At 39.9% G+C, this 22,797-nt stretch overlaps 2 protein-coding genes across 35 annotated transcripts in view; one reads left to right on the top strand and one right to left on the bottom strand.

Moving 5' to 3' along the window:
• The window catches only part of COMT (catechol-O-methyltransferase), a 31,074-nt gene extending 16,510 nt beyond the window's left edge, over window positions 1-14,564 (top strand). For all 7 annotated transcript variants that reach the window (XM_075769255.1, XM_075769257.1, XM_075769256.1 and 4 more), the window contains exons 2-5: window positions 2,425-2,701; window positions 4,483-4,676; window positions 6,655-6,786; window positions 9,320-14,564. In XM_075769255.1, coding sequence (XP_075625370.1) covers window positions 2,425-2,701; window positions 4,483-4,676; window positions 6,655-6,786; window positions 9,320-9,499 — 783 coding nt within the window. In that variant the 3' untranslated portion in view covers window positions 9,500-14,564. The remainder of the gene's footprint in view (window positions 1-2,424; window positions 2,702-4,482; window positions 4,677-6,654; window positions 6,787-9,319) is intronic.
• Window positions 14,565-15,967: 1,403 nt separating this feature from the next.
• Window positions 15,968-22,797, bottom strand: part of ARVCF (ARVCF delta catenin family member) — a 286,311-nt gene continuing 279,481 nt past the window's right edge. For 26 of the 28 annotated variants that reach the window (XM_075769218.1, XM_075769235.1, XM_075769219.1 and 23 more), the window contains 2 exons: window positions 21,202-21,315; window positions 15,968-19,776 (listed from right to left, as the gene is read on the bottom strand). In XM_075769218.1, the coding sequence (XP_075625333.1) occupies window positions 21,214-21,315 (102 nt within the window). In that variant the 3' untranslated portion in view covers window positions 15,968-19,776; window positions 21,202-21,213. The remainder of the gene's footprint in view (window positions 19,777-21,201; window positions 21,316-22,797) is intronic. The other 2 variants (XM_075769212.1, XM_075769237.1) reach the window with 1 other exon arrangement.

Raw genomic sequence — 22,797 nt, 5'->3', positions numbered from 1 at the left:
TATTTTACTAACGATATTTTCAGAGAACAGATAACATGGAACATCTTCATGTAGAACAACTAGAAAGAGCAGAAGTCCCATCTGGAAGGTACAGGACAATTGGGCCTGATCAGTAGAACTACTAGTGCATAGAAGGGAAGAAGGAAAATTAACATCCAGGCCCTTATGATCCTGGTGATGTAAAGAAACAGGTTCTTATTAGCTAGGAAACAAAATTCAGAAAGTCCAAGCAGCAAGATTTTCATGTGCTTATGATGCTGGCAAGCCCTGAAAGGAAATGTTTCAGGTCAGATCTTGCAAGGAAAGCATTAAAGGTAGTATTAACATTAGCAACTACATAAAAGCAATAGAGTTTTAACTACTCCAAAGAAATCACACTTGCTATGCAACTAAGATCAGTGGATGGGTGAACAAACATTGGCTGTATTGTAGGTTGAGCATATCTCCATGGAAACTCAGTCATCTTCTGAACTCAAAATCTGTTCTGCATGATGATGCAAAATTTAAAGCAATGGAGTAGATTTTTCCCATGCGTAATGTGTGTCAAGTTCCGCTACAGAAGGGAGGTCTGACTACCCATGAAGTTTAGGATTTTCCTGGGACAGTTTTGGGGGAAACAAACAAAAAAGGGAAGCAAGAACAGGTAGGAAGAGATCTGGGGGGACTATTTGGCTAATCATGTAGCCCCTTTACCTCTGTCTTGGGCAACTTAAGCAAAATTTTGAGGAGGATGTAGCTCCTGTTGGACCAATGTTTTTGCTGAAGTCTAAGTAGGTAGAACATTAATACAAGTGCAAGTGAAAACTGTTCACCATTTTTAGCAAGCTGGAAGAGAAAGAGACTTAATAGAAATAATCAGAGACTAGAAAGAGTTGAGTATTGTGTTCTTTAAAAATAACAGTTTAAAAACCAGTGCAACCCAAGGCACCCTGCAGAGGTTAAGAAATTGATTCTAAATCCTTTAGACCTGTGTTCAAATGCCTACTTAGACTTAAAGAACAAATGAACTTGGCATTCATTCATCTGAATACTAACTGGAGCACATTCCAACCTGTGCTCTCCTGGTGTGTAACTGTCAGCACCCACTTGTGGGAAGCAGAGGTGGAAAAGTGAGGTGTTATAAGCTACATCATCAGAAATATGCTGTGTTTTGGGTTGTACCAGAGGACCTTCACATGCAGAGAATCCTCAGGCAAATCGCAACCCTTAGTTTGGCAGCCTTTCAAAGGCTAAATCAATTCATTAATTTTAAGAACTTGTTATCAGATCTTCTGTGCTGTGACTCCTGCATGGAAGTAAATGCACCTTCCTGCATACTGGCTTGTCTGAAATCCATCTGAGTAAATGGCTTTGACAGGATTTGTTGCTTGAGCTGTACAGGGTGACATGCATCCCATCTGCTGAGCTTTGTGTTCAGATGGCCTAAACTCACAAACAGAAACATACACCAACCATGCTGCACACACACAGGCACCTGCAGGTATGACACTGAATTTCAGGGGGAAAATAGGCACAGTCCCATCAGATAATTTGAGCTGGCCCATCAGAGAGGTATAATATACCCTTTTGTTACATCTCTTGAATTTCATGGGACTGAGCTCTTCTCTGATTCAGGGATTCAGCTTTATGTTTTTATAACCAGTGAGAAAACATCCCTACTTTATAAAAGGAAATGTATCTTTTGTTCTCAAAACTATCAGACTGATGGCTTGTGTCAAAGGTTTTATAAGCAGGGAAAAGGCTACTGTCTTCTATAAACCATTCCACCTGGGTCCCTGTGCAGCAGGCTCTGAAAGGAAAGAGGCAGGTTGAGTCCTACTGAAACATCAAGCTTAGGTTCTCTGCAGAGTATCCAAGAGGGGCAGGTGCTAGCAAAGAGGTCTGCATGCAAGGTAGTAACTTAGCACCTGCAGAGGGATTTGAAACAGAACATTACTTAACAGTGCCCAGTTTCTGCTGATATTGTGCTCAAAATTAAAGGGTGAGACGTTCCATATTTTCTTACCGAGACCAGCTTAGAAGTTTCCCAAGGCTCAAAAAATTAGGAGAGTGGGATCACATAGCATGCTCTAATTTAAGATTTTAAATCCTTTGAAAAATGACTAGAACAGATTTGATGCTGAGAGGCTCCTTGTGCAGTGGCATGCTTGGAGCCAGGAGCAGATGTGTGGGGGAAGGGACCAGAGCATTAAAGCTGCTTGTTGACTGCCTGTAAAATTGGCTTCTAAAGGGAGTGCCACAGAGCACCATCCATTACCAAGTGACAGAAAGTAATTTTCAGCTATTCTGGACAATATCATAATTAAACTTTGCATGTTCCTGTTCAGTATGGTTGGTTGTGGGTTATTCAGCTTAATATTTACAAAAAGAATAGCACTCTCCTGTGCCACCTTAACCCTGGGCTGTTTTTCTGTTTCCTTCCAGATGCTGGAGAGCTCTTCAGTCCTTTTGTTCATTGTTCTGCTTTTCATTTTGCTGCTCTTTGTGGTGCTCATCAAGAAAAACGGCACTGCTGCCCTTATCTGGAATGAAATAATCCGGGAGAAAATAACCAATTTCATCATGAATCAGAGCAAAGAACAGAGGATTTTAAATTTCGTGCTGCAGAATGCAGTCCGAGGAGACCCCTGTAGTGTGATGGACTCTATAGATAAGTACTGCTCCCAGAAGGAGTGGGCCATGAATGTGGGCAATGAAAAAGGTAATTGCTGCAGGGATCGACACTTGAAAGATCCTTCAGGACTAGCACAGTACAGGACACCTTATTGTATTCACATGGTAACTTCCATCTGCTGCAAAAAAAAAAAACCCAACCCACAAGAGCCTTGTGGTTGCAGAGTAGTTCTGTAAACAGTGATGCATGCTTGTGCAGATGTCTTTTAAGAGGGGTATCCAGTGAGTCACAGGACCAAATCTGGGTTTGTACGTTGTGTACATTGCAAGCATGTAAGCAGAGGGTGACGATTTATGGGAAAAATCTAGGGTTGTATTATACTTCAGATCCTATACAGGGTGGCCTTAAGGCATAATTCATTATGTTAAGTACTTTCAGATCCTTAATGAAAAGATAGTAAATTAAAAAAAAAAAGTATTTTAAACTGTATCAATTTTGTGTATGCAAGTATAAGTTAGAAGTTACTGTTGAAGGAAGAAATTCTACCTATGTAATACACAAAATCAGCTATCAGACAGTGTTGCTACTTAGCAAGTAAATTGTGTTGTTCTTGCCTCCAAAAGGAAAGTATGTGGACAAACATTTTTTTCTTAGCTGCAGAAAAGTGATAATTTTTTCAAAAAACTGTAATGGCAAAAAGTTAATATGTTCCCTTATGAATTAGACACAAAAGTACCTCTTGCTGGGAAATTTGCTTAGTCTGGATTAACATAGCTAACGAAACACAACTGAAAGCATTGTAATAAAAATGCTTCTCTGTCATGGGTACATTTTGTGAAACTAGCTCCTCTGCATACGAGGCTGGGGTGCTTAGGGCAACAGAACAGTAGGTAATGGCTGAGCAGGAATCCTTAAAGCTCTAAACTTTGATCATTTGGGATTATAGTCTTAAAAATTTCATTCTAGTTTTGCTCTGACAAGATGACCTTTCCTCAGATAAGTGCCATCAAAGTTAATGCATCTTTAGTTCCTAAGATTTTGAGAGTGACCACATGATCTCAAGATGCAAGCATCATCATCACACTATTCATAAACAAATGACACCCAGGCAAATATCATGTAATGAAATGTATATGTACATTGAAAAATTCCATGGCTCAGTGTAAAATCCCTTCAAATACTTTTTCAGATTAGTTATCTAGTTTCTAGCCATACAAGTAAGAGGAGACAGTTTTCTCACAAATAAATGCTTTTCTTCAGAAGGACTGAGTATAGTACACTGTCACTTCTTTTTGGGAACATTTTGTTGTTGTTAACAATTGACTAATGTTTTTCCATCCCACAAATTCCTCTAGTGAATCCAAATATTTTGCAACTTTATAACTAGACTTTTCTTTTTCCCTTTAAAAACAAATATTTAGGATAAGAAATTTTGTATGCGACTACTGCATGTAACACTTGCAACAATTTTGAGCACTCAAAATTCAGGAGTTAGGTATTTCCCAAGCGTGACCAGTTTCTGCAATAAGTTCTTGGGAAAAAAACACTGCATTTTTCCCTTGTAAAATTTTCCCTTGTAAATATTTTAGTTAATTCAGACACTTCCTTACTCAGAAATGTTTATATAGTGAAACTAAGATTTTTTTTTTTTAGTTGAAAGGTTGCATTTTGAAACTTACAATGTCAATGATCAACTTGATCACAGATAAGCCAATTTGCAAAGGATACAGTATATAATTTGACATCAGCCCTTAATGTCCTGAGCAACTGAGTACATTGACTTTGTAAGTTCCTTGTCACTAACTTGCTCTTCTGTATGTAAACCAGTTTGATTTTGTCAAAAGTTAACCTATTTCCATTTTATTCAGGTTTAATTCTAGACAAGACAGTGGAAGAAGTCAATCCATCAGTTGCACTGGAGCTGGGAACATACTGTGGCTACTCAGCAGTTAGGATTGCTCGGCTGCTGAAGGCAGGAGCTCGTCTTCTCACTGTGGAGTTCAACCCAGAATTTGCTGCTATAGCTAAACAGATGATTGAGTTTGCTGGAGTACAAGATAAGGTAAATTCCATTTGTGTCTGGTTGGTATGAGAAAGTAATACATTGAGAGTGGGACTTTATCCATAGAAACAACAATAATAGGTTTGAATTTGTTTTTTACTTGTCAAGCAAGTACAACATTCTAAGTGTTTGGGAACATGCAGAGTTTAACCATCAAGCTTGATAGCAAGGAAAACTACCAGTGTCCATGCAGAGGATCAAGGTCGTCTGCTCTTTTGTATATACAGTGCAAGTGAGCTAAATTTGTTAGCATCAGTCAGGGGTCCAAGTATGATGCAGACCCAGCTGAAAGTCAAGGTAGAGTTTGAGGCTTATCAAGATGTGTGTGTATGTGTGACCAAAACAATCAGGGCTGTTCTCCAAAGTTCTTTGCTATGTGAGTCAGGATGAAGATTTTTAGGGGCAAGACCAGAAACAATCATATACATTAGTATCTCCTTAACATTTTGAAAACATTTAGACTTCACCTTCCAGCTTGGCCTCTTCACTATTCACTGTTTAGTACAGTAGACAGGCCATTAGCTGAGAGCTATTTTCAAAACCCATAGTGACTGTAAGAATAATACAGACCTGGAGAAAGGCTCCGGAGTCGGTTATTTCACTTCTAGTCAGAGGACATCAGCACACACAGTCTTTTTCATGAAATTAGTAATCGCTATTGTAAAACTGGTTAGATTTACTGCCATTATTGAACTGCAAGACTGTCCCACAGATTCCTCCTCCTGAAAATTGGAAGTCTTTCTATGATTTCTATCCAACATTTATTCATAGACATTTTGTATTCTTTTTTTCTCTTGCATCCACAGTCATTAATTTAACTAGCTCTGTGCCTAGTTAGTCCCTGACCTCTCACAGCAGTACAGCCGAGGACTTCACTATGTTACCTCCCAGAAGCTAGACTAGAATATTGGTTTTCTCTTTACACTATAAGGTTCAAATCAGTGTCAAGACTGAGTACAACATAAAACTGAACCATAGTCTAATTTGTTACAGAAGCTCACAAGAAACAGTTGCGTTATGTGCAATGGACTTCAGATGAGATGTACTTACCCAAATCTAGTTGGTCACAATATATTTATATCTAAATTTTGTGCAGTCTGAGGTATTTTGACTCTGTACAGTTGGTTGAGATGCAGATATTTCCAGCCTATAATCCTTCTCAGCCCAAGGCAGACATCTACAGCAGGTCAGGGGATTCATGCCTGAAGTGCCTGTCTATTCGACTAGACAACTCATTTCAATGTAGATGATAAAACTAGAGGAAATAAATCCCACCATGAGATCTTCTAATGTGTTTCTTAACTTCTTGAAGATAACCTGAAGTACTAGTGACATCTAAAATTGCATTTTCCCCATCTGATTTAATCTCCTGATCAGCTATAAGTCATAAACCAGATTTCCTTACCTTTTTTCCCCTCCACTCAGAATATGGCACTTACTTAACAAATCAATGTGCAGCAGCTTCTTCCAGCTTAACAGTACTTATGCCAATAGACCTGTGAGGAAGATATAATAGCCTCTGTCCTGCCTTCTCCCTCTACTGGCTGTATCAATTTTACATACTGTACCCTCCAACTTTATTCTAAACTAACCTGTTCTCAGTATTTTTTGCTTCCCTTGGACTACAAGATTCAACTGAAATGTAACTAAAAAAGTAATTAAAAGTACTGTTTTCAACAGGAGATTCCCATGTTTCCACTAAAGAATCACACTATCCAATAGAAACAACAGGTCAGTTTTTCTGCTATTATTTAAGGAAAACCAAAACAAAACCACTCAAATCCATATTTTGGAACATAACTGAGTTGATTTGTCAGAAAGAAAAAAGTACACTTGATCTAAATCTATGAAATAATTCAACTGATGCAATACTGAGCTATAAACAGAATCGCTGATGTCTGGCCACAATTTAAAATGAGCTAAAGACATGTGCTTTTTCTTAATGGTTCACAATTCATCAGATGGATTTGCATTTCAGGTAAAACTCCTAGAAGGCCCTTCGGAGGAAATTATCCCCCAGCTGAAGAAAAAATATGAAGTGGATACTCTGGATTTTGTCTTCCTGGACCACTGGAAAGAGAAATACGCACCAGACACCATCTTGCTTCAGGTCAGTTTACACAATTCCAGTCTTAACAGTAAAATAGCAAATACCTTGATGTCTGTGAGGACTATATTCTTTGTGAAGAACCTCATCCTCTGTAAAATGAAGAACGGCAGCCAAAATAGCAACCTTACAAGAACAGAGGATTTGGGGGACAGGATCCCAAACTTTTGTTAGGGACAACTGCTGGTACTACATAGCTCAGGACTTGGCAAATACTGTTGAACCATTTTGTTTCCTGAACAAATGAGTCTGTTGTAGAAATCCTAGCCTGGAGAAGTGTATGGTCTGGGTCTTACACTCCCTAGGAGGAGTGTCTGCATGATCATTAACCAGAAGACTTGACCCAAAACCATTTTGATCCTGGGAGCAGGCGTGACTTAGGACCTTCATATCCCAGCTCCACCTCTCTAGTTTCCTCAGTACCCCTTTTTTTGCCTGGGTCTGTGGTGCCAACAGAGCCTTTTGATGAAATACTATTTTGGTAGCACAGCTAGGTATCATCTTCTGTGAGTCTTTATGCCACCTAATTAATTGGCTCCATAGCAACCTTTGACATGCAGACTGCCCCAGTCAGGCACTTGCTAGCGAAGTGCTGTCCATCTCTATCTCCAGCCCTGAATGTGGAAAAATTATGCTCATTTCTTCCCAACCTGCCTTAACCATCACTGTTAGCATTAGAAAACAAGTTGGCTGTAACAGCAGTAGGCAATGATAGGTGAGATGATTACTAGAGGACTTCCGGATCGAAAGGCATTTTCATGTGTTAAATAACTGAGATTGACAACATCTGTATCTACCACTGGAGCTGCAGGCTGATAAAATTTTCTACAACTGCCTAACTATTTGTATGGAAGTGTAATTTCTTCAATTATTTTCTTCACAAATATACTGGTTTTGAGGCTACCTCTTACATTTAGAACCTGCTAACTACTTCCTGACCCCTGCTTGAGGACTACAACATTATTTTCTCATCCAGGCTCCCCTGTTTTTTAATTTCAGCCTATCGTCCAGATAGCTATTTGAAAAGGGAATTTGTTTGGGGTTGAACAGCCAGTATTGAACTTACACAACAGCAGCTGAAGAAAATGTTCCCTCTCTGCAGTTATTTTGTACCCAGAGAATGTTTTCTTTCAACTTAGCTGTGTAAGGATGACTGAGCTCTTTCCACTGGGAAGAGCTATCACATCCTTATCAGAGCTTAATCTTCACAATACAGCCAAACCAAACAGTTTAGTTCCATCTGCAGTGAGTCTGATGCAACTGTGACACAAAGTTGCTTCTCTTAAAAACCCATGAAATTAAGAGGAGAAAGGTGAAGAAAAGATCCTCACATTTTCTCAGATGTTACAAACGTTCTAACATGCAATTTTGGCATGTATTGCAATATGAATAGTAAATATGAAATATGAATAGAAAATACTCAGATAAAATATATACTGAAAGTGGCCCAGAGAGCATTCCTTTTCATGCACCTCTAGAAAAGCCTGACACAAAGAGCATCTGAAATCCTGATGACCAGTGGAGAATACAGTATGTTGTCATTTCTAGGCTTCTATAAGCCATGTGATAGAAACAGACTGGAGGATATTTGCCATGTCTCTAAAATTGCTTCTACTGTACTGACTGGTGTTCAGTCATGAGAGGCAAAAGTAGTAAGCTAAACAGCCTCCACAGCACTCTCATGAACAGGACTTCTGTAATATAATGGGAGCGACAAAAGCCGCCCCATGTTTTGGCTACAAATGCTGCCTGTAACCACAGGATAACCAGCAGCCTGATTAACTACAGATTTTCTGTTCTAAAACAGCTGGTAAGCTCTGATAAGCGACTTCTACTAGACAAAAATACCAGTAAAAATTAGGTTTGTAGGTGTACTTGAGGATAAACATTGGACTTGAAGTGAATATTGCAAGTTAATTATGCCTTGTGGAAATTTGTCAGAGAGATCTTCATTGTGCACAAACCCTGCTTCATGCCCAGTTCCTGAACAAAATGGCAGAAAGTTGTACAAGATGAAAGAAAAACAAGCACAGAAAATGTCTTTTCTCATTTAGTGGTTTTGGAGTTTGACTGAGACTGGCCAAAGCAGACTGGTACCTGCCAGTCTCTCAGGTGACCTTAAGAGCTACAACAACATTCTAATGCTATATTAAAGAAAGTTTTCAAACATTAGGCATGAGAGCCAAAACAAAACTGTCTTACTGATCATGTAGATGTAGTTGGAAACAATCTGAGCAGCAAACTGCACACCTCCACTGTACTTGATTTGCTGTTTCTGAACCCGAATGACCCAACATGTTATCAGCATCTCTAATGTTCTGCTGATTGTGTTAACGGAAAAAGTCAGCATATTACACATGACCATAAAGGATTGGAGTTACTCGGCTTCTCCCATGTCTTTTCTTCCCCCCAAACCATAGTGCAATGGGTTTTTGGATGCAGGCACTCGAGTATGACATGATTAACATGAAAGCACATTACATTCAAGCCAATGTTTGCTTAACAGCCACCATGAAGCAGTTTCTCTTCTTTCTAGGAATGCAACTTGCTGAGGAAAGGCTCAGTTCTTCTGGCTGACAATATCATCGTCCCAGGAGCTCCAGAATTCCTTAAGTATATCCGCAACAACCCCCGTTTCCAATGCACTAACTACCCATCTCACCTGGAATATATGAAAGTGGAAGATGCTATGGAAAAGGCTGTGTTTTTGGGATAGAGCTATTAATACTCAACCTTTGTTTCAAATTATGTAAATGCAACTACACAGGTTAACTTGTCCATGCTTTAAATTTGTGGGGTTTTTTTTATTTTTATTTCGGAGCCTGTAATTAAAGCAAGCGCTAGTGGAGATTATTTTAGGTCAGGTAGAAACCAAGATCAGGAGTAAGTAGGGTAATTGCTCAAAGGCCTGTTCCATTGTTTCACATAATTCAGCAAACCCAAGGTGATGCACATTGCCTTGTCTTGACCAACATATCATTGAACAACAGAGTCTGTTATTTTGAGCTCAAACAAAAGGGTGAGGTGGAGAAAGTTGCTGCAAGTTCTGAAGTTGCTGCAACTTCTGAAGACTTCTGTCCCCAACCAAACCTGATTAATTGTTATCAAGAGTGGAAAAAAGCATGTGTGATGCAAGAAAAGACCATTTCAGGAGCTCTGATTTTGCTAAATTAATCCCACATAATACACTTAGGGCTCCTATTGTGATATCAGATTTTTGCAGAAGTTACTGCAGAAGTTAATAATTTCTATGTGAAAGAAAGACCCATGCAGTGATGAGAAAATAAAACAGAATTTTGCAGAAGACAAATAAAATTATTAATCTGCTCGTGCAGAGGTAGGGAAAACTGAAGTAGTAAATAGATTAAAATAAAACACAGTAACAGACAGATAACAAAAGGAGCAGGCTCTTTCCAAAAGAACACCAAAACTGCATAGTATCAGAGACCTTGAGAAAATGCTCATATTTAGTTATCCCCTCATTATATTGTATATACATAGTGTGTGCTTTTTAGGGACAGGGCAAGCTGCTCACTCGTAAGTGCTGTGTATGTTTAAGACACTGTATAAAAATAACGACCAGAGAGAATGGGTTTTATCAGGTGGGTCCTGTACACCGTGGTTAACCTCAGTGCTGATAACACTATGTGAATAGTGACAGTTGTCATTGAGAAGATACAAAGCCAAATCTGAAGTCTAACTCACCTGAACAATGCAAAAATCCACTGGCATTTCCTGGCGTGTCCTGCTGTGATGATATAATGAGGCAATGGTCGCATTTATAAATAAAAACTAAAAAACAATAGAGCAGGCATATGACTTCCTTTGTTTCCCATGAATTCTCCACTGCACTTGGGATTTCCAGCCTTGGAACAGCCACAGAAAGATCCAACAGCTGAAAATCAGAGTGAAAATCAGGGATAACCATTCTCATCTTTCCCATTATGGATTCTTTCAGACCTGCTACCAGCTGCTTCTTTTTATAGCTCACCTTACTGAGGTGATATCTAGCCTGGTCTACGTGCTACAGAAAATCCAATAACGAGCACACCAGAGAATTGCCCACTAAAAGAAAACTAGAACAGTTTAGAAATGGTCCAAGCAAACCATGGTGACCCAGCCAGCTTATAATGAGTGCATTTCACAGGGATATGAGAAGGCAACATCATCAGAGTTTCTTTAACAACTTAAACTCCGTCACATTGAAAAAGACACGAGATTTACTATACTGGGTTAGATTACGCAGAAGCAGCCTCTTGTGACTCCGTTGTGCTGTTGTGCATAGGAGCAGACCCCAAGTTCTAACACTTCCATCTCATACTGTGAATAAGTCAATGATTTATTGTGTAAGCTTCCTTAGCAGCACGTCCTTTTGGTATTCAGGCTCAACTCAAAGTCACCGTGCCAAAGTCCTTCAGGTGATTCCAAGCAATTTTTGCAACACTTGCAAAAGAAAATAATCTTCAAGCCAATTTACTGGCATACACAAGTTTCTAGAGCACACTGAAAAATCTGGATACAGTTAACCAAAATTTTTTTCTGTACATCTAAGGTCATAACTCCAAAGAATCCTCTTTTGCTTCTGGCTTTAAACACCTTTGCATCTAAAGAGACACTCCTACCATAGCAGGGCACTTAACGCATATTGATAAACAACCCAAAATCTCAGATACATGCTGAAGGATGCGTAAGAGTAAACAGGTAGACTGTTCTGCACTTTGCAAGAGAGGATCAGAAAAATACATTCCTACTGCTAGTTAACAGCCAAAATTACTGTCTGAAAGACTGTCAAGAAAATTAGGGAAGGAAGGAACCTGTAGAGTTAGCATGGATATTTCAAAAGATGCATTAGCGAATAATACATGTGAAATATATGTGCAAATATAACAGCCACCTTTTAGTATAAAAAGGGTATTTTAATCCATTAGACAGGATCTCCCACATAGCAGACTGTAACAATAAACACAGTGTATGTATCATCAGATTATTTACAGAATTTCATATGCAAGAAATTTTTTTCCACTTGACCACACTTCTGAAATGTTCTTAATTATTGGTGGCAAGGGTTGAAAAAGAAAAAGCCTGTCTATGCATGACTGACAATTAGAAAAAAGGATTTTGGTCAGTTGAGCAAATATGATCCGGAGTTGCTAACACATAAATGTGAAATCTCCCAGGGAGAAGAGTTACTTTTCAGAATAAAGTCATGCTTTGAATTCTGGGAGAAAGCAAAAGATAGACAACAGATCTTCTCATTCAAATATATTCTAAAAACCTACTGAGTGTTACTGCAACATCAGCCTATTGCAATTAGAAGACATAACCTATTCCTGCACCAAACAGGTATGGAACTGTGCATCTGGAAGCATGTGTTGAAAGACTGCCCACTGAGAGCATAGCACTGATAGACAGCTCCCAATGGAAAGAACTCCCCTAAAACAACACACAGCTTTCAGCCAGTTCTCACAACTCATGTCACAAATAGTTGAGCCCATCAAATACTGCTAATTGAGATCTATTCTCCAAATGACAGCTACTCTCTACCTTGTCTGATTCAGACGACACCTAAAAGTAAGGTGTGGTTTCTGCCAGAGCCTCTGTTACCTCAAAGGGACATGATGTTTGTCTTTCAAAATATTGAACAGATTCTTTAAATCAGTGTACAAGAGAGCAGAAGGATTTATGAGGAAGTCAAACCCAGCACAAGTCCCTTTCGCTTCCTAATTTAATACCGAATTGAGCATAACTGCATCCACATAGCAATCCTTATGGCAGAAATTACTCAACAGAGCAAACAGTAGTCATCATACATTTGTATAGGATCGTGCTTCATCCCATTGGTACGAGGAAGTGCAAAGCACCCCTCCGAAGAATTTTGAACAATGAGTCAAGCATTAGATGCAGTGAAGAGAACATACAGAAACCCCTCCAAGGGTAGCAATGAAGAGACCACCGAGATCCCAACTCTCCCACCAAAGGTCAGTGATGTGTGCTTATTTGGTTGAGTAGTCAATCAGTTAGGAAGCAATTGTAAGGTATCTTATGAATAACAGCTAGATAAGTTTGCTGTGCACGCACATTAAATGTACTAAAAGAGTTTTTTCTCTACAACTCAGTTAATGGTTCCATTATAAAACAACTTCCCATTGTAAAAAGTCCCCTCTGTCAGCTTGTACCAGAATGAGATTCTGCCATTGCTGTGCTTCAGTTGCACAGAGACCTTCACAGTAAGACACTGGGGAAGAGACCCATGAGGACAGAATATTCCCCCCAAGAAACTGCTGAAACCTGAAACAAATGAAGGCTGTGATATTTCTTGCCTGTTGTTACCAGGTTAACCTTTCACCTGGAGGACTCATTGCTTTCATTTACCCAACCTGTGATAAGCTGGAAATGAAATCACTTTGACAGCTATAAAAGGTCAGTTGTAGAAACAAGGTATTTGTTTTAGCTCAGTACCTTACCTACAGCATCTGCTATTCATTGCCATACTAGTGCATCCACAAAGAAAAAAATCAGATTTCCTGCTGCAGCGGAACACCGATGATACCTAGAAGCAAGATGCCAAGCCCAAGAGCCCATATCTTACCACAGCACTTGTGAAACTATTCTCCACCTGCAAGAACAAAATCCAGAGATGATTTTACATAACTCCTGGGGATGCATTCAGGACATCTGGAATAAGGAGGGAAGAGAAGCTGAAAATGACCTTCCAAGTACTGTTTGCAAGCATTTGCAAGTAAATGGAACCTTATAGTGCTGTGAATGGTACAATCAGGAATTAACATATGGCAAACTGTTACTGGCAATGATTCATCAACCTTTCACTCATAGAAAACCTGACCTCCACTCTATCTGTAAGATCTTGCAGAACACTTATTTCAAGATTTATTGGGTTTTGTCATGCTTCATGAAGGTACAGCAGTAAGTATGATGTTTTTAGGAGCATCAGTCTCCCTAGTGATCTTATGAACATGCCAGGGAGAGGCAGTCCTCAAGAATTAAGATCTGTCAGTAACTGGCTATTACTTGAAATACATGGTTGACTTTTCAGTATCAGGATTCTTCTTCCCCGCACAGCAACAAATGTAAATTATTTGGCGCATTCCCAAAATAACAATTTCTCATGTCAACCAAACCTCAAACATCAAGATTTTGTTATTCTTACACACTTATAAATGTAAGAATACTTGCACACATTTCAAAAATGTGAAATTTTTGTAAAGTTACATGGATTTTATGACTAAATTGGGAAAAGTTAGTCATTTCCAAAAATGGAAAAGCCATCAGCAAGTTAGGCTTGTGGTCCCAAATGTGCAGGCCTTTGAACAGTATCACAGTTGTCTTTCCCACAGAAATACGCTTGTACATTAAAAAGGAAAAAACCCTCACGATCTACAGTCCATGGTCCTTACAGGACTTCATGCTACAACTCCAGCATATGGCAATGGATCAAAAATTTTATGCTATACTAGTTTAAAGGATTTTCCAATTGCCGTCATTACTACTGACCTCTTACTAACGAGCACTGACCTGAGCTAGGGTTGAATAATCCCCTGCCACAGAAGACTGCTGTTGCAAAGCCAAAGAATATTTGAGATACCTGACGTAACAAAAGATAACCAATGGCACATGTATTCATTCCAGGCATGGTTTATTGAAAACACACCAAATTGTTATCCTACATACCTGGCTTCTAACAAGCATTCTACTTGTCTGCGTTATGGAAATATCCTATAATAATAATACATTCTGTCACAGTAACATTTGTTCTATGAAAAGCATAATCCACCTTTTTTTTTTCCTCTCCATACTTGTAAAATCAAATCATTCTAAGTGTTTCAGTTTATAGTACAGTGTAAATACAATGCAAAATCCCACCAGTCTAAACTACAGAGAGAATGTTGAGCAGTATTACAGAAAACACATTGTTGATTTTTTTTTATTCTACCATGAAAATTTTAAGGCACATGATAGTTACAAACACATTAGCTACTAATTACCAGTAAGCTTCTTAGTCTAGTTACTTTGTTTTTCTGAACAGTAAAAACCAGATTGGCAGGTCTTGTAGTATCTGCACTATCTTCTTCCTCACCTTGGACTTCAGAACATTCTACCCTGATGTAAAACTTAAGACAGAAAAAAAAAGGTTCTTAACACCTTCCCCTTAAATGCACTAGATTAGTTACTGTACCAATAAATCAGAGAATTTCTGTGTCGAAGATAAGGAAACACCAGATTTTAGGGGCATCAAAAGCCCCCATCAAATCAGAAATTTTGCGAGAAACTATGCTTATATAAACATCTTTGAAAACTTTTTTGAGAGCACGACTCCATCCCAACAGCACAAAAATACTAAGTTATTGGCACACCACAGTTTTCACTGAGTGGGCAGCTGGACAGCAGAAAAAGCTACAACCACTCTAATGTGCCCACGTGGCTTCTGAAGCTCTGCTTACTCGAAGGATTTAGGATGTGCGCGCCTCTCACAGGTAACTGAGCCTATATGCTCAGCTTTAAGGCAAGTAACAGAAGGTAACTCACCGCCTTCAATCTCATTTCTACTCTAGGAGTGAAAACTGCTTTGCCCAGCATAAGCCTGGCCTGCTAGAAAGCATCACTGAAAACTACTCCTCAGAGCTAGCAAGAACTTACTCATCTGCTGTAACTAACACGCCACCCTCTGCTTTCTTGATGTGTCACTTCAGCAAGTCAGTTCCTAGTCCCCAAGTCAGTCGCTTTTGTGATGTCTTTGCAACAGAAACAAGATTTGCTTTCCTCATACAGACACATTCAGAATTGGCATGTCTGTGTGCACAAGAGTAGAACTAGCACAGGCAGGTGTTTTGCCCAGAAGACACTGAAGATCAGGACCTGTGGCTGCCCAAGCTGTTCTCTGGGGAGCAATTCAGGCTGGCAACACATTCTTGAGTTGCCAAGTTACGCCTATGGCTATACTGCTACTTAACTCCAAGACAGAAACAAAATGTCCTAAAGCCTTGCCTTTCCACTCTCCTCCTCAGATTCTGCAGACAGACTGACCAACCTGGAAAGCTGTACACAAGTACAATTGCTTACACGCTCAAGAGCCAAACTTGATGCTTCGCCAGGGGAGTCTTGACACACAATGGTTGGTTTTTGTGGGGTTTTTTTTTTTGTTGTTGTTTTTTTTTAAAAAAAAACCAAAACACCACCTCTGCAGCTTAGTGAAGATGCTTGGGAGATGTGCAAGCTGCCTCCCTGGGAAGAAAGTTCTACAGTATTACTTGCCATCTGAAGTCTCCCTCTCCCCTGCATTATCTCAGCCCTTGCTGGGCCAACAAATTTCCTCCTCCTCTTTAGCAGGAGTCTTGCAACACCATCATTTCTTTCCACAACCATCTCTCCCACTAGAAATTCTGCAGGTAGAAATCTCTTCTACCCCAGCCCTTTGCAGGCAGATTCCCTCCAGTTTTCACAGTGGAGCTAACAGGAAAAGAAGAGGTCACATACCTGAGCCCCAAAAAGCACTGCCTGCCTTTTAGCAGGAGACTCTAGACCCTACTGCAGCTTTAGTCACACACACTGCCGCTTTCCCTTCTTTACATACAGTCCCTGCTGCCAAAATACAACAATTACAGGTTCTTCCACCCACATCCCAGAACAGCTCGAACAGCTAGTCACACTTGCGCCAACAAGGGGAGAGGTAAGGGCAGGTATGGGCACACATCCCACCAACGCTTGCCATGAGTGAGCTTGTGGCCATAGATAAAAAGGACATTACATCACCAGACCTGGTTCAAAGTATCTTGCTTTGGACTTCAGCTGGTGGGCTGATAATATGAGTCTCACATGCAAGTCACGCCACAATCCATCTTCCTTCCTCAATATCCAAACAACAGTTTGGTGAGAAGAAAAAAACCCACAGTAACGTAAATGATGGGTTATTGCTACATACTTGGGAATTTGTCGTTATTGTAAGGCATGGGAAGGGCAGAGGTAAAACATGTGATTCCCAGGGAAAGTCTTGGCCCATGGACTTGGTATTTGACTTCTTGATATACCATCCTTTGCTTTTCTGTAGCAATAAACCATGTCGTCTGCTCACAACTACGCTGGTGGCCACGAACACCCCCAGGAAAATGAACAGTTTGCTACAATGACCCTGGGCAGCCAATGCCATCCAACTTGACAAGAGGTTTGCTTATCGCAGGATGCAGTTTAAATATGAAAAGGACTTTTGGGGGAAAGTGGGATAGGGTCTGAATCTGCTTCTCAAATACTCCGCAGTGTTGTTAGCCCACTAATGACAGAGACCAAAGTACATTCCAATCCAGCTTTTGAGTGTCCCTGTAGTGCCCCACTGAGAGCCATGGGCTATCTGGGATAGGCGGCCATGGACATAATTGGCCCCATGTCACTTCCCCTTTCCTGCCGTTTTCTCTGTTAACCTCTTGCTGGCTTTGAAATATCTGTACAATAACTAAATCACAAAGTCTTAGCAGAGACTCCTTTCAACAGTCAGATCTTTATTTTAAGTGAACTTTTGCTCAGACTCCTTTGGTAAATATATGGTTTGAAGTAGATCAGGGACAGACTGACAGCACGGCCCTTCTCTTACACTGCTCTAATCAGCTACAAGCAGGTTCCATTGCTAATTACTGAACGTTTTTAAAAAAATCCTTTCATATACAAAAAGAATACACCAAGTACATAACCAAAAGTGATATAAAACTCTTCTGTGTAGCTTGGTTAAAAGGGTCTCCGCGTATTGGCAGAACAAGTATGAAAAGAGCACCATTGATATAATATACAGTCAGACTATGTATCTGGTTTCATTGCCACACTTTATGTCTACACATTGAGAGACACTGCCCCGACACAAATGCAGATAATCACAGATGTAGCTCTTTGCTTCCCTTGATCCGCTGAGCATCTTTGGCCCAACAGGACTCTCATGCAAGTGAAAAAACAAATCTTTGCTATCTTAATTTGCTTCAAGCAACTTCACCTTCCCCAGGATCCAGAAGTGACCACTGCAATGTACATGGAAGATGAGGGTCAAAAAGGGAGGGTGCGAAGGAGCACATGTATCATCCAAATCACTGACAGCTTCTGGCATCAGTCTTTTTCCCTGAATCAACAAATGCTTCCCTCTCCTGCAAACTACTTTACATGGTTTTGTTAACCTATCCTCTGCACAACAATATATATATATAGATATATAGATTTTTTTATTTATTTATATATATGTATTCATGTCAAATTTTTAATATACTCAAGAAGATACAAAGCTCTTGGTACTTGCCTTTTTTTTTTTAAAAGTTTTAAATTTTTTTTTTTACAAAAAATGTAGATGTTTGCTATTACAGTAATATTTTGGGGGAGGTGAGGTCGTTGGATATTTCTCCTTTTCAATTACAAAGGAAACAGCAGGCACTGAAAACCGCAAATGATGTTTGCTAGATTCAAAAATGTGCTTTCCAGTCACACCGTTTGTAGGAGCTTGTTTAAAACTAAATATGGCAATCAAAGAACAAATAAAATCAGCAAAAGTCCTCTGATGCTATTAGTGAGACATTTGCTTCCTATTCTCATCTGCTGCCCTCCCTTAACCAATGCCTGGAGAAAATCAGTGATCTGAAGTTATTTTGTTTACGGCATTTCCAGATACCATATATGCAGAGTATGTTCTCGTAAGGTAAAAATTCTCCCTTACACAAAACAGGCTTTGGCAACTTAAAGGAGAACTGTTGCACATGGATGATTTTCACACCAACTGAAATATGGAATCTCAAAACAAAACCAAAGGAACACAGAAGTCATGATGATGATTTTGGAAAGGCCAAACCTTTGTGGTATTTTTCATCAGGATCTATAGCCCAAAGCAAACATGGATCCAACAATGATAAGTTTACCATCAAATACAATTGACAGACCCATCTAAAATTTATAGCATGTTCAAAATAAGACATCCTACAAAAAAGTTCCTATTTTCTTCCAATGTGTTAACAGCTATGGCAAAAGAAATTGTTAATCATCATCAATGCAACACTGGTACATTTAAAATGTAAAAAGCTCCTTACTGCAATCTTTGAGAACAAAAAAAAAAAAAGTCAGCCAACTCCATTTCTCAGCATAAGATTTCTGAACCAGGGACACTGAAACCTTTGATAAACTGCTTTTCAATATGTGGAAATAAAAACAGAGCCATTACAGAATTCAAAAGGCAGTATTGTACACCAGATAATAATGATAATATAGCACTGTGATTGATATAGCTTACTCTAAAAGCAGATTATACAGCTTGCATCAATTTTGTCATCCACTCTCCAGTTCATTTGACCAGCGTTTAATAGTTTTTGTTCTGCATTTTCTCCCTTCACTGAAATCCAATAAACCCACTCAACATTCTTGCACTTTCTGTGGAAATAATAATAAAAACCTAAACATTTTTCAAAAAGCCTTTAAAAATGTTAGAGTCACGGTTCAAAAGAAATCCTCCAAAACAAAAAACAAAACAATGAGCCCCAAACCAGAAAAGTGCTATTATCTTCATGGCTACACCTACGATATTATTTTGAATATTCTGCAGTTTCTCTTTCACTTGTGAAGCTGTCTTCTTTGCTGCCACATGACCTTCACTTCTCATACTTGGCACCATCCACACATAGAGTCACTTAAGAACGCAGCCAGCTAGATTGAAGCTTGAGTTCTCTTTTCTTGCTTGCTTTGTTCTTGCAGGAGTGGGAGGGAGGGGGAGGTGGTGGCTATTTCTGGTGGGAATGTAACGGAGTTAAAAAGCAAATTGTCTCACTGTAAGGCATGGTGCTCCAGGGTTGGCAATGGCAGTCAGTTGTGTTTTCTCCCCACATCCTCCTAGAATCTGCAGCCTGGTCAGTGATGCAGTGCCCTCCAAATCTGAATGGCAGTTGTGACTGATGAGATCCTCTGTGTCAATTCAATGTTTATTTCTCCCCCTCAATTAAAAAAAAAAGTGGTTGGACTCTAGCCCTGCAAAATAAAGTCACAACTGATTAACACCAGCAAATAACAGGATCATGGTGATCTCCATAACCCAGTGGAAGGACAGTGACTGGAAATGACAGTCTATCCCCAATATATGGGTTCCTTGAAGGGTATGACTGGGAGAAAATGAGCACAGACTTCATTTTTCAAAGTCTCTACCTCATCTGTAAGCCTTCATTGCTCAGAGGAAGAGCGCAGGAGCGAAGCCCATGGGCACTACACATACACATTTATCCCTGCCCTTTGTCTGAGCCAACAAGGCTGACGGCACAGCGCTGACCAGCTGCGGGAAGCCAGCGGTGCCAAGGCCTGCTCTGTGGCTACACAAGGGTGTCTGGCAGTGTTGAAAGACTGCTCTGGGCAGGTGCTTCCAACCCAGGAACAGAAACAATCTATAAATAGTTAGCACTTATACTAGATTTGTAGACGAAAGAGGGGAAAAAAAAATTTCTACCACCACCATCCAAAAACATCCAAGAGTTTACTCTCCCACTAATGAAAGTGATTTCCATGTAGAATTATTGGGGTGGATGATGCTCCATGTTTTGGAATGGGCCTTTAAAGGCCCATTGTCCACTCTGATGGGAAAGTTGCCCACTGCCTCACAACAGTCACTAAGACTTTCCTTTAGTCATAGCCAGGAGCACAAAACCTGCTGTTCCAAATGTAGCATCACATCTGATGGAGTGCCAGAAGGTAGAACCACGGTAGAGGGCTGTCTAGCAAGACAGCAGGAGACAGATTAGCAGTAGCGAGAGCGAAGAAAGGCCAGTAACATGACTGAGGAACCTGGCACATAGTGAAGGCAGAGAACTAGAAAATTACAAAGACTCTTTCTTTAGTGACACAAAAAAAAAAAAAAAAAAAAAAGGAATTGAGAAGTGGGAGTTGTGGGTTTACACAATGTTTATTGTGTAATCAAAATCATCTCTCCTTGCAAAGTAACTTGTGGACAGCCAGCAGCTTTCCTGCAGATGGGCAGGGCTGTGTAATTCATGGGAACCTCAGGGGACATCCATAAATAGTCAAGGATATGCCTTTCCTTAAGTCTCAGGCTAATCGTTATAAAGACCATACAGGAGCAAAAAAATGGTTGGAAGCAGGAACATACTATTCAAATTCATTCCCATGGCCTAACAGCAGAAATCTTCCACATTTCAGCCGACAACCAATCATTCACAATATTAATTTTCTGCCTGGTTATTTGACAGGTTATTTTTTAATCAAACAGTGGTGTTTGACTGCATTTAAAGATACACTGAATAATATAAACACCACTTTTTTTCAAATGCATTTTCATTTGCCTGAAAGGACCCAGATAGCAGTTAGCCTTGAAGTGATTCCACAGCGATACAGATCATGCATGAGACAAGTTAATCACTAGCACCAATTACCATTAAAAGGACCTACCATGCATGCAAATTAGACCCAGGAGTCAACAGGCTGGGGTTTAATGTCACGGGCATCCACCAGATTCACCGAAGCCCTGTTACTCCTGTTAATGTTTTTCCTATTTGTGTCATTCTGCAGCACAGGGTGAGGAGTTAAAGGCAAAACAGAGCGGATTAATCAAACAAAACCACCAAACAAGTCAGCTTAAAGTAGCACAAGGGAAAATTAGTGGTAGAGAAAGAAACAAGATCAGCAAAGGCACAATACCGACAAAAGCATCGCAAGAGCCAAAAGGCTGCACTTCCCTGCCATCGTTATTCACAATGCTCAGCCACAGCCAACAGTTCACAAGCCAGAAGACCCCACAGGTATACTTCTGCTTCACAGGATAGGGAGAAGAATGAATAGCAGCTACTCAGCTCTGCCCAACTGAGGGCACGGCAGTGCATACCTTTGAGGTGTACAATAGGCTGAATTCGGGTTACTCCCTCTCCTTAAAACCAAGAGATAGCACAGACTATGGAAGATACAATGTCGAGGTGAATTTTTTTTTTTTTCTCATGTAAGCAAAGCAGCTACTCACTGAACTCTGTGTTGTACTTCACTTCAGACATACACTGGAGTTTGGGCTGCTTGATGTGATTGAGGGTTGCATCAGACCACTTTAACAAATACTTGTTATTTTTGCCATTCAAAATTCATTAATTTTCCTGCCTTAGCGTATTTTCCTTAGAAAGACATTTTCTGTCAAGCTCCTATTTATGATTCTTATGCATCCATTCCCACTGCATCCTTGCAAAACTTACTAGAACTGTGATGAGGGAACTAGAAAGTTTATTTTGTTGACACTGGTTCAAGCAGGGCCATTTCTTGCCACATTGGAACAGGTGGGCACACTGCATGACTTGAGTAATCAGCTCAGTTTTATCAGTTCCACAAACAAATGAAGGAGCACAACCACCTCTACCAAAAAGTCCAACTGGGCAGCCTCCAACAGGGTACAGCTACACCCAGAACTGGCACATTGAAGAGAGTGATCTGTGCTTAAAAATAGTCCAGCCAGTTTGAAGCCATTCTCCAGGGTATACCTTCACGGAAAGGTAGGACACAGCAGGAAAGGCATGACCAGGGAAGTTAATATAGGCAGACTGATGCAGCAGGACATCTTCCTAATTCGTGATCTACGGAAATATTTTTCCTCCAAATCACATTTTTATTTCCCTTGTTCAATAATAGTGGGTTTTCCTTTCAATTGACTGAAGTTTAATTGTTTCCACTGAACATGAATCACCTGGATTTTCCAATACCATCAGACACGTGCTGAAGGTTATTAAGGACAGCCTTCTGCAGACTAACAATAGTGTTTTCTACGGCTGACTCTTGTTTCACTGAATGCTCCTCTTCCTCCTTGAAATTACTTCCCCAGGGGAAAACAAAAGCTTGTTTTGAGGCCAGGGAGAACTGATGGCCACAGCATTAAATGAGTTTTTAAAAGGTCTACTGAAAAGGCGTAGCAATGCAACAGAAGTTACACAGAGCCTACTAAGCCACATTTGCACACAACCCACAACACAAAGAGCTTTGTGAAGATTTTTTTTTTCTTTTAAATTATAA

Source organism: Balearica regulorum, chromosome 17 (genome assembly GCF_011004875.1).
Source record: "Balearica regulorum gibbericeps isolate bBalReg1 chromosome 17, bBalReg1.pri, whole genome shotgun sequence".
In the NCBI taxonomy this organism is placed as follows: Eukaryota; Metazoa; Chordata; class Aves; order Gruiformes; family Gruidae; genus Balearica; species Balearica regulorum.
Note: the sequence above shows the minus strand (reverse complement) of the source record. Positions and strands in the feature narration are given on the sequence as shown.